The 15,080-nt window shown below is 40.5% G+C and overlaps 1 protein-coding gene and 1 non-coding gene across 8 annotated transcripts in view; both read right to left on the bottom strand.

Moving 5' to 3' along the window:
• The window catches only part of KIF1B (kinesin family member 1B), a 142,928-nt gene that overhangs the window by 38,520 nt on the left and 89,328 nt on the right, over positions 1–15,080 (bottom strand). For 5 of the 7 annotated variants that reach the window (XM_057696034.1, XM_057696028.1, XM_057696041.1 and 2 more), the window contains 5 exons: positions 7,428–7,521; positions 6,227–6,375; positions 4,660–4,838; positions 3,718–3,855; positions 2,287–2,535 (listed from right to left, as the gene is read on the bottom strand). In XM_057696034.1, coding sequence (XP_057552017.1) covers positions 2,287–2,535; positions 3,718–3,855; positions 4,660–4,838; positions 6,227–6,375; positions 7,428–7,521 — 809 coding nt within the window. The remainder of the gene's footprint in view (positions 1–2,286; positions 2,536–3,717; positions 3,856–4,659; positions 4,839–6,226; positions 6,376–7,427; positions 7,522–15,080) is intronic. The other 2 variants (XM_057696062.1, XM_057696069.1) reach the window with 1 other exon arrangement.
• On the bottom strand, positions 4,316–4,425 carry LOC130842940 (U6 spliceosomal RNA). The gene has a single exon (XR_009050646.1). It is a non-coding gene; the product is annotated as a U6 spliceosomal RNA (small nuclear RNA).

The raw sequence follows: 15,080 nt of genomic DNA, 5'->3' as shown, positions 1-15,080 counted from the left end.
CATGCCACAAGAGAACAGCTAAAGGGACAAGCTCTTTTAGTTCCTATATAAAAATTCACCAGAGGCAGCCAAGGCCATGAATCAAAGCCCACAAATGGAATTTTACCAAAAACTGGAAAATTTTATAAGTGAATTGTATTTGCAATTATGTGCCAATAGGGGAAATCTAATTCCGTGAAACACAAAAACAGCAAAGAAGTTACTCCTCTTACACAGAGAATGACCAGTACATAACTGAGTGACATTGCATTATTATAAATTCTTCGTAGGTAAGAAATGCAGTTAAGGGTGAAAATAAAGAGCTATCCTTCCCTCTGCTGACTGCTATGATTTCACATCCTCCCCCTAATACTTTTTTTTGCAAAGAAAAGTCAGTTTTAGAACCTGGGAACCCAAAGAAATGGAAAGTTCAATTCCTGAGCCATAGCTCCACAAATAATTTACTTGAAAATCAAAGTAGAGTTGACTGCCTTATACCTACACTTAAATCTGATATGATTAAAATGAGAGAAAATACACATCTCTTAAGGAAGAGAATTTCTGCATTAAGTGGGATTTTCATACAACTGACCCAAAATACAAATGCTTCTGAGTAGAACCAGGATATTCACTTTGCTAGTGTGGAAAAAAGAATATGAAAGATAAAAAAGATCATTAAGGCTCTTTTTCTCCCTACCTAGCTCTTCATTTTATACTTGAGAAGCTAACCGGCCTCATTTTCAGTTGCCTGTGCTAAGTTAGGTCAGTGTTCTTCCCACCACGCCACATAGGGTGAAGCCACCTATTCCTCATGTGCGATGATGTAGAACAAAAGTGAGCAGCGTTAGAAGCTGCACGACTGGCATCAGGACCAAGCAGTTTGTGAACAGAAACTTGGATCCAACTTCTGACCCTCTTAGAAGAGGGTGGAAATGGCCATTAAATAAGGAAATCATTATGGTCCCATTATTTGTACACAGACCTACCTTTCTCAATTTTAATATAAACCAGTTTCTCTGAAATTCTAAGCATCCATTCCTGGCAATACATCAGACAAAATTCATGGTTGTATAATCCCTTTATATTTATTCAAGGAAAAGCTGAATAAATGCCCCTTTACCATTGTAAAACCCTGAGACTATCTAATAGTACAATCCACAGTCATAATCGAGGCTTTCAATTTCTATCAAAGAGCTTTCATTTTCTCCCTTTCCATAAAAGTCATCATCTTCTACACTATTTATTTAGTTCTCACCAGGTAACCAACACCATACTATGACCTAAGGTTTAGAACCTTATGTTCCTACTGGGCCAGGAGACTTGCTGCACTTTCATTGTTAGATAACTGGTGCTTATCCATTATGTAATTTCCCTTATTTTTAAAAGGTTCAACAATATGTGGTTTTAATGCACCACTGAAATTAAATTTAATACCTTAAAACATAGACAGACTTTTTGTTAATCCAGTGAGTGCTGCACTGTTGAATTTGTAATTAAAATTACTTCAGCATGAAGACTGGATGTAGACAAAGACCCCAGTATGAGGAACATGTGCCTGAGAGCTCTGCATCACTGACAGATGGGGCCAGAGACAATGCCTCGGTTTGGTAAGCTGAACTTAACACAACGCAGTGTCATGGAGCACAGAACAAATACCCATTGTTGATGGTTTCAACAGATAGTTTTATGAGATTCATCATTATAATGCCTATAGGTAAAATGTTAGCAGAAGCCAAAAATCTATGAAACGTGCCACAGAAAGGCATCCATTTTAGTTAGACAAAGAGGAAACTTCACGTTGCTGATTCTTTTCTGGACTCACAGACTAAGCAAGAAATAAATCTGACACTACTGTCGATTCCACTTTTGTCCTCTTGATTCCTGCTGATGCCACGAATCCTTTCAGCCTAACCTTAAACTTGCTCTGCTCTCCTTCTCACATTGCCCCCTTATGCTTCCTCACTCACATTCCTACAAAGAAGAAACATCAGACCACAATAACATTCTTCAACTCTGTACCAGTGTGACTCTTAGCTTTAATCACTTTCTCCTTTGGGGTCTCCCCCTTCAGAACAAAACTACTGGGCAATTTAAGACAAGGGATCCTCCATGTAGAGTCTTCACACGTTGCTGTATGCTGTACTGAGTAGGCCAAGTACCTCACAGACGCTGCCTCAGGGCTCTCTCAGCCAGATCAGTGTATCATGAATTGAACTGGCTGAAGCAAAACTGCCCAAAATTGCACAAGAAGCCTCTTTAGAGCAAGAGCTGGTCCCTTTTTGCCTTTCTCACTTTAACCTCACCAACCTTCCCACTAAAATGAACCATGGGGATCGGTCGTAAAACGGGTCATGCCCGTCACTGAAGAGATCTGATCCCTCCTCCGTCCCTGCGTCAGAGCCGGTGTCATCCACGAATGCCTCATCATCAAAATCCTCCATCTCATCTTGCTGCTCGTCAGCCAGCTCAGTGATGTCGGAATCGGCCGTGGAAAAAGTGGGGGAGGGTGTGCGGTCAGCAAGGCGCTCATTCACACAGCCGTGGAAAATGGGGGAGCTAGACACCAGGCAAGATGGCAATCGACACAGCCGAGGAGAGAGGAATAGTTGGTTAAACAGGAAGCTACAGGTGCCAACAGGACAGAACCCACTGGGGAACCAAAACAATACAAGCAAGTGGAAAAGCAAAGGGATAAAATAAGCATAAATTATCTGGTCCAGGTGAAAGGGAACCAGGACTGACCCTTAGAATGAGAAAAGCAAAGGAAATAAATACATGAGTAGGATATCCCAGGTAACTAATGTGTTGTAAAACATTCACGTTCTCCAGCTCACACAAAAGACCAGCAGCCGGCTCTCAAAGGAGCCACTCAATATTAGGTGAAATAATAAGGTTTAAATCTTTATTCCAATCCCCATGTCATCTTGGAGCAGAAAACAAAAAGAATGAAATGGCATATGGCAAAGCAGACATATGCCTTGCTTGGGTAAGATGTGTTTGGCCAATTCAACTCTTTGAAAACACTCTATTATCAGAGTAGAGGGGAAAAGACATAGTTCATTTACACAAAATACTATGACTTCAGCTCCACCTGTTAACCCAGTTCCTTTAAAACTGTCAGAAAGTTTTTGCAATTAGAAAATAATTCAAAATTTTGAAAACATTAAGGTGAAAACTTACATTTCTCTGCTTTTAAAATTCTAACCCTCTAAGAAGTTGACCTAATATGGACTCACACTAAATGCTGAAAGCAAGGTACACACAAAAGAGGCTCAGGTGGACTACTAAGGTGTGCAATTACTCATTCTTGGCAAAGACTAAAGTGAGATGAACTGCTTTAAAAATTAAAGTGAGGACATACCAGGTCATGGAGAAGTTGCAGTCTAATAAATTGTAAGTCATACTGTGATTTTAAACTATGCAGGATGCAGATGCAGGTTTTCTTTTTCTTCTAAATCTATCTTGGTCAAGTGTAAGACATTTTGTGAATGAGTTGAAATGCAGGGAAGACTGTCAGTTACTTTGACTGAAAGTCTGAGACTTAAAACAAATGTGCCTGTTGGATAAAACTGAAGGGAAATATACCAAATGACACAGTGGCTGTGTATGAATGGATAAAATTATAAGTGGCGCTTTTCCATACTCTTTAACTTTTGGTAATATCTGCCGAGGCTTTAAACAATTAAAATAAAACCATTCATTACCTGGAAAGAAGACATCAATGAAATCACCACATACCTTCCTACAAGTTTGAACCAATGGAATCGATCATAAAATGGATCGCTGCCAGTCATGGTGGTTTCACTTTCATCCTGGGCGTTGGAGGCCATCTCACCCGCCCTGTCATACATCTCTCGCATCAAATCCAGCCTCTGCCTACACAGTAAACAAAGTTAGCCAGGTTAACATCACAAGGTCACGTCAAAATTTCATTTGGGGAGTATCTTCCACGTAAGACTTTAAAAGCTGCTCCCACCACTGAATGATATTGAAAAAGAATGAAGGCCAAAAGTACAGAAACCAAAACACTCAGTATCCAAAGGGTCTTGAGTCTGGAGACAAGCCATCAAAAGTCAAGAGTGGCCACCTGACCTCACTGAGTCACAGGATAAATGCAGCTCAGCAGTGTACAGTACCTCAAATATCCTGAAACATCGGAAAATGCCTGACTATACTAAATGCAAAGGAAGCTACGTTATAACCTTCCTGTTTACTACTCATCATCATGAGATTCAGGACTGAAAAGATGAATAATTACTAGATCCAAGACAGAAATAGATATCTTAACATTGGAACAGCTAAAATGTAAGAGGGTCTACAGAGGATTAATTAATGAATTAATTTTAATCCCCCCCCCAACAAATTTGCATGTCATCTTTGCACAGGGGCCATGCTAATCTTCTCTTTTCATTCCATACTTAGTATATGTGGTGCTGAAGGGGGCATTGTCCAGGGTAAATTTAAATTGCGACTACCAATGACAAAGGTGTTCAGAGAGTAGAATTCATTCCCTTAGAAGAAAACGGATGGATAGTAATATTACTGGCTGGCAACAGCATTCAGAAACACAGAAAAGGCAGCAATAGTGACATCACAGAGAGGAGAGTCTGAGGGAGCCCACTTGAGCAATTCATTATTTTCTAAATAAAACAACTGGCTTTACACGTGAGATTTTCATACTTGAGTTTCTCCAAAGACCAATAATGTGTTGCTCCATTTTTTAGATCCTGGACTTCTACGGCCACCACCGTACGAGGGAAAGGTCTGTCCTCCTGAGTTTTTTCCATCTCAGTGGGAAGTAATTCAGGAGGCAAAGGGGAGTACAACGTGTCAGTCAGCAGAACAAACTGAAACTGCACCTAAATGGAAAGAAGAAACCATCGACAAACGGCCTTTCTGTTTTTAGCAAGTAAGTTTTGGAAACAAGGCAATATAATCATGCCCGATGGGAAAGAGGTCAAACAGCAGCATGTGCTCAACAGCTTGTGATTCACTGAAAAAAGTGGCCACTTGTATATTCATCATTAAGCTATTTACAGACTTTGTTTTCCTAGCCTGGCACCATGCTTCTGAACAACCTAAAATCTCAATAAATATATTCTGATTGACTGAACAAAGACTTCTGTAGAGAACCAAAGGTGGACCCAGGAGCGCATCTCTAGTCTCTCACTAATGAAGGAAGGTGGAGACATGCTAAGGTTTCCATTTTAAATTCAGAGGATTACAACTATTACTCTTAAAAGTGTTACCATAGGCTAAGTGCTTTGCATTCATCACGTCATTTACTTCTTGATACCACCCTATATTTTCACCAACTATTAATTAAATGCTAGGTAGAGCTGTAAGAAAAAAAGGCGTAGTCCTTGCCATCTTTTAGTCTATTTGAAGAGGGAAGTAGTTAATAAATAATTACAAAATGAGATGGTGCTATGAATGAAGAAGACATCTTATCCCTATTTTACAGAACTAGAATATAGCCCTAGGAGAAGATAATGACATGTCCCAAAGTCAGGCAGTCTGGTGCTCTTACCTACTTCACAATATTGCCCCCTACTCCCCCACCCCGTAATCTCAGCAGTCAGGAGACTGTTACACAGTGGGACATACAGAAGAACGGATCTAAGATGTGGTGTGATGTTTCAGTAATAGTGATAACTACCATGTCTAGGCACTACTTCAGCACCTTACATGCATTCACTCTCTCATTCCTCACAAAATCCCTGGGTGGCAGGCACTGTTGCAAAACCCGTTTTGTAGATGAGGGACTGGAGGCTTGGGGCTACTAGGGTCAAACAACTGGGAGAGCTGGGATTGGAACCTGGCTGTCTGGGTGCACCGTGTGCACACTTGACCAATACACAAAACTGCCCCTTAGACCCTAGAAGTCGAGAGGGCACATAGGACTTAGAGCTGCTAACTTCATGGTAGAAAACTAAAAGAAAATTGAGATTTCCAGAAACCCAAGAAAGTATTTTTCTACTAATATATTTCTCTAGCTCCTGTCAGGAATACAGTCTCCTCATGTGTAAAGTAGATTAGAAAACATGTTATTTTTAAAATTACATTTAACAAATACTTAATTACTACCTACTGTGTTCCAGGCACATACATCAAATAAAGGCATATAAAAACCTGCTTCACAGCAAAAGCTGCTAAGTTCACCCAAGGGAAAGGTTAGCTCAAAATGAAGACCATGAAGCCCACCAGGCTCAGCTTTGCCTCCAGATGGTTCCCACACCCTCCGTACCTTCTTCTTCAATTCCACACTGATGGCATTGGCCTCCTTCAGGTAAACGGCATTGCCCCAGAGTAAGTCCCGTAAGGAGGTAAACTGGTGAGATTTCCATTTCCGGAAGGCCCACTGGGCCAGCTCAAATTCATGCTGTGTCCAAGGAACTGAAAGAGCAAACAAAATGTATTTAATGGTGATCTCATAACTATGCAGAAATTATATCCCTCTGCTACCTCATCTCTTTTATCAAGTTAAGGTATTTTCCAGTTTTTCTCCATTTTCTTTTTTTTTAAGATATACCTCTAATGTGTGGCTTATAATAAAGAAAAACCCCTAGTATGTTGCACAACTTCAAATATATCTATTTTTCCTTCTCGTACAGGAAAAAGAAAGTCATATTTCACATAGATATTTAAAAATAAATAATTTAGTACATAAATTAAGAGTTCCCTATGCCTCTTTTATCAGGACTTATGACTAAGGCACAAATGAGATCTGTTTTCTGACTCAGTGGAAAAGCCTACACTAGTCTGGTTACATTGCTTAAATAAGTTGACAAATCTGGACACCAATATCATTGGAGGAGCTACATGTAATCTTGAAAGAGATGGAAGAACAAAGGACAACCAGTGTCAGAATTTGTTTAAATTAAAAAGCTTGCAGCCACTCAAAAAAAAGGAGTTCCTTCAAAGTTATTATGAAGTCCTTGAGATTACTGAGAGGTTGGGTACAAAATGAAATGTGATGAATGTTCTTACTGCATTGGAAAGCAATAACTAACAATTAAAGCCCTAATTCAACTAAGAAATTCTGGGAAACTTAAGACAGGTAGGCATGGCTAAACAATGTGATTAGGAACCTGCCAGAAATAGCTTCAATGTACGCTTATATTCCAAAGCCTTCACTGGGAAATCCCTGATATAAACCAGCAAACAAAACAGAGTATCTTAACAAAGATTTATTTGCAACATATATATGAACTTTATATGTAGAGTAATACGGACAGTTTATGTAAATTGCCCAAGAGATTTCTATGAAGACTATGATCAGAAAGCTTGCGTTCTAAGAGATGCTATTAGCCCCACCCCCACCTCAAAGAGTACAGCCTGAACTCTCAGCATTGAGCATCTTTTAAATCATCTTTAAACTGGCTTAGTAATTTGACAACACAAATCCAAAACATATACAGAGGAAAGTTTCAGTCTCTAGATTTCACCTTCTTCCTCCTCTTCTTCCTCTTCAGTTGTTTCTGCAGCCAGGGATCGGGTCTCCACCTGCTTCTGCAAGGCCTGCAATTTACTCTCATAGTCCTGAATGAAAAGAAAGGAGATAACATGTAGGAGAGAGAGAAAATAAGAGGGAAGGAAAAGAGAAATGAAAGGAAGATTGGGCAAGATAGAGAAAGCAAAAGACAAAAGAAAAAAGAAGATAGAGGCAGGAAACAACAATAAAAAGGATGTACAGAGAAATGTTTCAGAAAAAACCCAAAAAGCATGCAAAATAGTCTGTAATGGGTAAAGGCTTTAAAAGATTTTGTGTCCTAAAGAATTTAACTGCAGTCTCTCTGTTCCTATTCCCTCCAACTCAAGAGTTCTTTACTTGGGGTTGTGGTAGAGGAAAGGGGGGATTTAAAAAAAAATTTTTTTTTTTAATTTTTGGCTGCACCACGTCATATGTGGGATCTTAGTTCCCCAACCAGGGATCCAACTCTTGTGCCCTGCATTGGAAGTGTGGAGTCTTAACCACTGGACTGCCAGGGAAGTCCTGGAAAGGGGGGATTTTGAAGGAAAAAAATGCAAGTGTCCCTTAAATGTTAAAATACATTTAAATAGTATCTTCACACATCCAAGAATTCCAGAGAAAAACAACACTGGAAAAGAGTAAATTCACCAGTATTGCCAAGAGTTCTATTATCTAACAGTTTGGATGGGGACTGTAGACTGTAGACTCTGTAGACTCTGAAGCTCCCTATGGATGAAATATTACTATCTTTGCAGCTATAGAATGAGTTTAGCCTTCAGGTAACCAAAAGATCTAAGTAATATTAGGAATGAAATATTCTATATATCGCATTTCTTTACTCAATAAAGGAACTTTATTTCAAAATATATTATTATAATACAAAATATACTACTATATTACAAATCAGATTCATCCTTTCTCCATCTACTCCATGCAGTCTCAATTAGGGTGACACCACTCCTAATAGTGAAAAAAAATGGTTCTTGGGGGATTAAAAAAAAAACTCTTTATGTATAAAGCACAAATATACATGCAATATGTAAACTGATATACTGTATACCTGAGGTATTATAATTGCAGGGTGGGGAGAGATTAGGGGGAAAAATGTCTAAAAAGTGTTAATGGAAAAAAAAAACTTGTGTTTTCTGACAATAAAACAAGTTAAGAAAAAAGACCTTCACATAATAAAATACCAAATCACAGCATAAGCATAGCATTTTCAAAATACACTATCAGGTTTCCTGCTTCTCTGGGAGTGGCCCGATTCCAGGCTGTGATGAGACAGACGGTTTAGGTATGACCACGTACTGCTTTCAAACAGCTCCCCAAGTTACAAATCAAATATTCCATGCATCACAGAGACAACTGACAGCCAGCAAACTCCATTACAAAAAGCGCTCCCTACGGCAATGCTAAGAAGGATGCAAATGTCTCCAGGTTCCAGTCATTTATCATCTTGTCTCACAAGGAAGCTTTCTGTCTTTAGTGGACCTGGCAGTGACCAAGAGCCAGCAAAACAGATTTGTAAAGACATCTAAATGCACTTTTTAGGAGACCGTGTACTGTGAGAAAAAAAGAAACAGAAAAATATAGTTGTGGGTAAAAAGACTTGGGTTTTGCTCCTGGTACCTGCTCTTACTATAGCAGGTCTCATAATTCTGGGAAAGTTAATCCTTTCTACACTCGTTTTTGCCATCTTTGAAATGAAGATTTTAGTATCTGGCCTGCCTACCCCGCAGGACTGCAGGAAGGGCCAAATGACAACCATTTAAAAACGCATGTGCAAGTCCTCTCAAATGGCGACACACCATCAAAATGACAGGTAGTGTTTTTAAAAAGTTTCTTTTCTAAGTACACCTAGTCCCCAGTCCTGGTTTCTAAATACCATTCCCCACTAAAAGGCACCAGGGCTCCTTGGGAAAATGACTGATTTCAGATTTGGAGCAAGAAAAATACAAGGTGACCTCAGAATATCTTGTTCCAGAAAGCACAGTCAAAGGCCAAAGGGACCACTGCAAAAGGACAAAGACTCCCATTGGCTAATAAATAGTAATAACAGGAAAAGAATATATAGCACATTGACTATAAAAAGAAGCCACGAGTCCTTCTTTCAGTATCACTGAAAGAAGGAGAGGAAAAGGGAAAGCTCTTCTTTATCAAACCAAACCAAACCAAACAAAAAGCCGGTTAATAAATGCAGAGGGAATGACAATTAGAAAATCATTATATTGCAACCCCAGATGCAGTAACTGAATCAGGCAAGGATCATTAATAAAAGCCAAAACAAGTGAGCAAAAGGCATTGGAAAACAGAATATTCACACAATCTCAGGAGTCTACTCACAAAAAGAGCTGGGAAACATCACATTAACTAAATTCATTAAACTTTAGCATTACTGATAATAGGACAAATTGACATTTTATGTCTCCTAATGTGAAGCAAATGGAAGTACAAAATGTAACATTTATAGCATTCTTAACAAAAATGTTTAACCTAAATCAAATCTTGAGGAAACAATCAGACAAATTAGGATGCGCCTAGACTCTTCGAAAATACCCATGTAACAAAAGATAAAAGAAACATCAGAACCAAATGCAATAACTAAACCTTGACTGGATCTTGGATTAAAAAACATGCAAATGCACACTTCTAACATTTATATTTTTTAGACAATTAGGGAAATTTGAAAATGACCTGTATATTAAATGCTACTGAATTAGTATTAAATTTTTGAAAGGGATAATGGTTAAGAGAATATCCTTGATTTTAGGAGATACACATGTATTTAGGGGTGAACTGACATGGTAGCTGTAACTTACTTTCAAATGATTCAGAAAAAGTATATAAACATGGTTACACAAAGGTTCACTGTACTATTTTTTCAAAATAAGAGGTTGATGGGGGGATTCTAAAAAAACCTATGTGTTACATAGAATTCTTTCAGCAAAACGAGAAAGATTGCTGATGGACCCAAAAAGTACCAGGTGAGGAAAAATGTTAATATTTTATCTTGAGAATTTGTTTTTCATTTTTCCCCCGATTTTTTAATTGTAGTAATATACATAAAACATAAAATTTACCACCTTAAAAATTTTTAAGGTATGAAATACAATAATAATGTGCAACCATCACCTCTGTCCACTCTCCAGAATGCTTCATCTTGTAAAACTTAAACTCTTTGCCCATTAAATAGTAACTCCCAACCCCGCAGCCCCCAGCCAGCAACCACCATTCTACCTTCTGTCTCTATGATTTTGACTACTTTAGATATCTCACATAAATGGAATCATACAATTGTGACTTCTTGTGACTAGGTTATTTTTGAGGATTTCCTCAAGAACAGGTTTACAAGCTGGTCAAACTATCAATGAAAAGAAAATCTTAGTTTCTGACAGTTAAAGTATGTAAGAGTGACTTTCCCTAAAGTCTGTGGTTGTGCTTTAGTGACAGTAAAGCTGACATAAAAGGATGTTCCATAATGCTATAGACCTAAAACTTTAACCACATTTTGACCAGGGAAAATGTCTATAAGCAGTTGGTAGTCCAAATATCAACACCAATTCCTGAATTGGCCTCTTCTTCCCCAAAGCAGCCTGCACAGGAGCTTCCAACAAGGATATTTTGTATGTTACCAGAAAAACTCTTAAGCCCTGGATTTTCCTACAAAAACAAATAGATTCAGATACTACTGTTCTGTTGATTTCATGGGGAACAGTAGGGTAACTACGAGAAACACACTAAAAAATAATATATTTACCAGTAGCCTTTTGTGTTTACAAAAAGTCCCAACTAATGGAATATATGCTCTGTATTTACACAGGCTGTTTCCTCTTCTAGAATGTTCTCTCCCACCTGGCCATCCTTGTTTTTAAGCTCACTTTGTGCTAAGAACTGTTCTTAACATTTAACAGATTATTTCAACCATCCCAGTAACCCTGTGAAAATGCTACTATTGTTATCCTCATGTTAAAAAAGAAGAAAAACACTTAAAGAAACTAACTTTCCAAAGATCAAAAGTAGCAAGTAGTAGAAACAGGATCTGAACTTCCGCAACTGGACTCAGAGCACCCTTTTTTCCCCACTATTCATCCATTCATTTGTTCAACAAACGAATACTTTTTTCACTCCTACTATGTGCCGGATGCTAGGAATACAGTGGTCAATAAGACAAAAGTCTCACTGGTGAGGGAGAGATGATAAACAGTAAACAGACACTACACACGAGGATTTCAGGAGAGAGAAGTATTGATACTATAAAGAAAGATAAAGAAAGGCAGCTATCAGAGGCTAGTAGAGAGAAGAGAGGAGTGGAGGAAGACTTTTAGATTAGGTGGTCTGGGAAGGTCTCTCCGTAGAGATAACATTTCATCAGAGCTCTAAGTAAGCACTCCGAGATCTTTGGTGGGGAGTGTTTATTCCGGTCAAATATAACTAACAGCAAGTACAAAGGTCCCAGGATGGAAAGGAGCTTGGTGTGTTTAAGGAAAAGCAAGAAAACTTGTGTGGGTGGATTGGAGGAGTGAGAAGAATTGGAGATGCAGCTGAGAAGTGGCCAGATAGGGACTGGGTTCTAGAAGGCCTTATAGGCCATGGGAAGGACTGTGGATTTTATTCTAAGGGAAGCCACTGGCTGATCTAGAGATGGAAAGTACTATGGTCTAGCATACGTTTTAAAAATACCACTCTCCATGGAGAATGGCCTGCAGGCTTAGAAGCAAGGCCAGCAGTCATGAAGCTGTCCCTGCAGTTTCAAGTAGTCTGGTCCAGGGTATCACCAGCAAAGGGGATGAAATGAGAATGGAGCTGGGATATGTTTTACAGGCAGAGGAAGTGTGTCCTACAGATGATGTGATCATGCGGTGTGAGAAAAAAAAGGAAACTAAGGATCACTCTTGGATTTTTGGTCTGAGCTAGTTGCTCTGGTTTAGACAGTTTAAATGTGAGATGCCAGCCAGCTGTCTGGATGCCAGGTCAGAGCTGTGCATCTATGTCCAGAGGTCAGGGGAACAGCCCAGGCTGGAGAGAGTACATCTGAGAGTCAGCAGAGAGGGAGGCAGGGCAGTGGTTTGCAGACAGACTGACTGCCTGAGATCAGACCTGGATCCCCACTTAGCAGCTGTGTGATGATGGGAAAGTGTGTAAAATGGGAATAACAACACCTACTTCACAGAAGAGGGGTGTTGCGAGGATTCAGTGAGCTAATACATGTAAAATGTCTACTGGCCCAAGTACAGTTGACCCTTGAACAACACAGGGGTTGGAGCACTGCCCCCAACTCGGTCTAAAATCTGCGTGTAACTTTACAGTTGGCCCTCGGTTTCCGAGGTTCTACATCTGCAGACTCAACCCACTGTGGATCGGGTAGTACTGTTGTATGTATTCACTGAAAAAAATCCACATACAAGTGGACCTGTGCAATTCAAACCGTGTCTTTCAAGGGTCCACTGTAAACACTCAACACCCAGGAGGCGCCGTCTTCATCGTCATTGAGTGGACATCGGAGGAGAGGCCACAGAAATGCACGAGGTCACCTGAGGGAATGAACAGATACGGAACCAGCCAATGTCTGCGGCCACAGAGACCATGAAGGGGCAGCCAGTGAGATGGGAGGAAAATCAGAAGCCAAGAGAACAAAGTGTCCCAAGAAGTGAAGAGTAGGCAACCCGTGTCAAATGCGAGACAGATTTAGCAAGATGAAGACCGAGAAAACACCCTGGATTTGTCACCATGGAGATCGCTGGTGACACTGATCGGAGTGGCTTCGGTGGTGAGGTGGGGATGAGTCTGACCAGAGTGAGCTCAAGTAAGAACAGGGTGAGGAAACAAGAAAAAGAAGCTGGACAAGTGGGGAAAAGTACAGAAAATGCTCTCAGGAGTATTTCTAGAAAAAGGAACAGAGAAATGGAGTGGCAGGTCACAGGGAACACGGAACTTTATTGAAATTGGTGACACAACATGCTTGTTTCATTTCAGATGAAATGATAGCAATAACGCAGAGGGAGAAAACCTGATGCTGTAAAGGAGAAGGGGTAAATGTACAGTGAGTCCTCAGAGGACGGACCAAAGGGAACAAGGGCTGGGCTAAGAGAGGAGCACGGACGGTTCTTCCACCAACAGGAGGGAAGGCCAGCTGTGGGTGCGGATGCGAGGGTACATGTAGACCTAGAAATGGGAAGAAAAGGAGGTTTTCTTCTGATTCCTTTTTTTCCTCAAAATGAAAATCATGAGCCGAGAGCAAGAGGCCGCCTTTCACTCCCCGAGGCCCGTGGCTGTGAACCGTCGCAGCTCCCTGCATTCTTCCCTCATGGCATGGGTCACGAATGTGCTGTATAACCTGGTATGTCTAAGAGCCATCTCCTCAACAGCTCTGTGCACTTCACGAGGCCGGAGAGCTGTCATTCACCCCTGAATCACCAGCACTGGGCACTTATCTGTCTTCTAGATCAGATACACAGTCATGTACTGATCTTCTAATCAACAGTTTTCAGAAGTGACCATCTGTGAGGGGTTGGCAAATCTGCAGGCCAAATCCAGCCCACTGTTTATAAATGCAGTAATTTTATCAAAATATATAGCCACGCCTATCCATCTGCATATTGTCTATGGCTGCTTTTCTGATACAACAGCAGAGCTGAGCAGTTTGGACAGAGGCCATGAGGCCCACAAAGCCTAAAATATTTACTATCTGGCCCTTTACAGAAAAAGTCTGCTGATCCCTGTTCTAGACAGTGTTTCCCAAATGTGGATGCTGAGCTGGCAGCATCAGCATCTCTTGCGAACTTACCAGAAATGCAATGATCAGACCCCACCCCAGACCTCCTGAATCAGAAACTCTGGGGGTGGGCCCAGCATTCTACGTCCTCACAAGCCCCTCAGGGGACTCTGATGCACACGATGGTCTGAGAACCACTCTTCTGGGTGATGTGTACAGAGGAACGGTGAAGAAACCAAGACAGATAGGTGCTTACTCTAAGTGAGTTTACATTCTCAGGGAAGGACCAAATAAGTGCACAGATAACTACAGGCTAGCATTATTATTAAACAGTGAGCTACCCCAGGGTAGGCTGCTGCAGGAAAGGGGCACGTGAGCACCAATCTGGAAGAGGAGCTAAACACGAGGAGAAAGGATTTCAATCTTGAGGAAGTGCAAAAGCCAAGAGGTGAAAACAAACTTGGCAAGTTCAAAGAACAAAGGTCCAAAGTGCTTGCAGTGAGAGAATGAATTGAGAGAAATGCTAATGAAGTCAGAGAGGCAGGTGAGAAGCCAAAACCTGGACAGCCTTGAAGGCTACGCGATAAGAGGTTCAGATTTTAAAGTGCAATGGGAAGTCAGTGGCATTGATTTTTGTTTTCAAAGGATGATGCTACGTGGACAATGGTGTACAGGGGTCAAGAACAGAAGTGAAGAGACAAGTTAGGAGGCTACTGTGGTACTACAGGTAAGAGATGATGGTGTCACAACTAGGGCATTTCTGAGGAGGTGGCATTTAAGGTAAAATCAATGTCACAATTCCGGGTTTCCTGGTTAGGCTGTTTTTGACATTAGCGGCTTGGCTCCTCTTACTAACACGGCCTTCCTCTTTTAGTGGCAGGTTATAATTAGCAAGCAATAGCTGGAAAGGAGATG

The sequence above is a fragment of the Hippopotamus amphibius genome, chromosome 1, assembly GCF_030028045.1.
Source record: "Hippopotamus amphibius kiboko isolate mHipAmp2 chromosome 1, mHipAmp2.hap2, whole genome shotgun sequence".
Taxonomy (NCBI): domain Eukaryota; kingdom Metazoa; phylum Chordata; class Mammalia; order Artiodactyla; family Hippopotamidae; genus Hippopotamus; species Hippopotamus amphibius.
The sequence above is the reverse complement of the archived record's forward strand: the minus strand, read 5'-3'. Positions and strand labels throughout refer to the sequence as shown.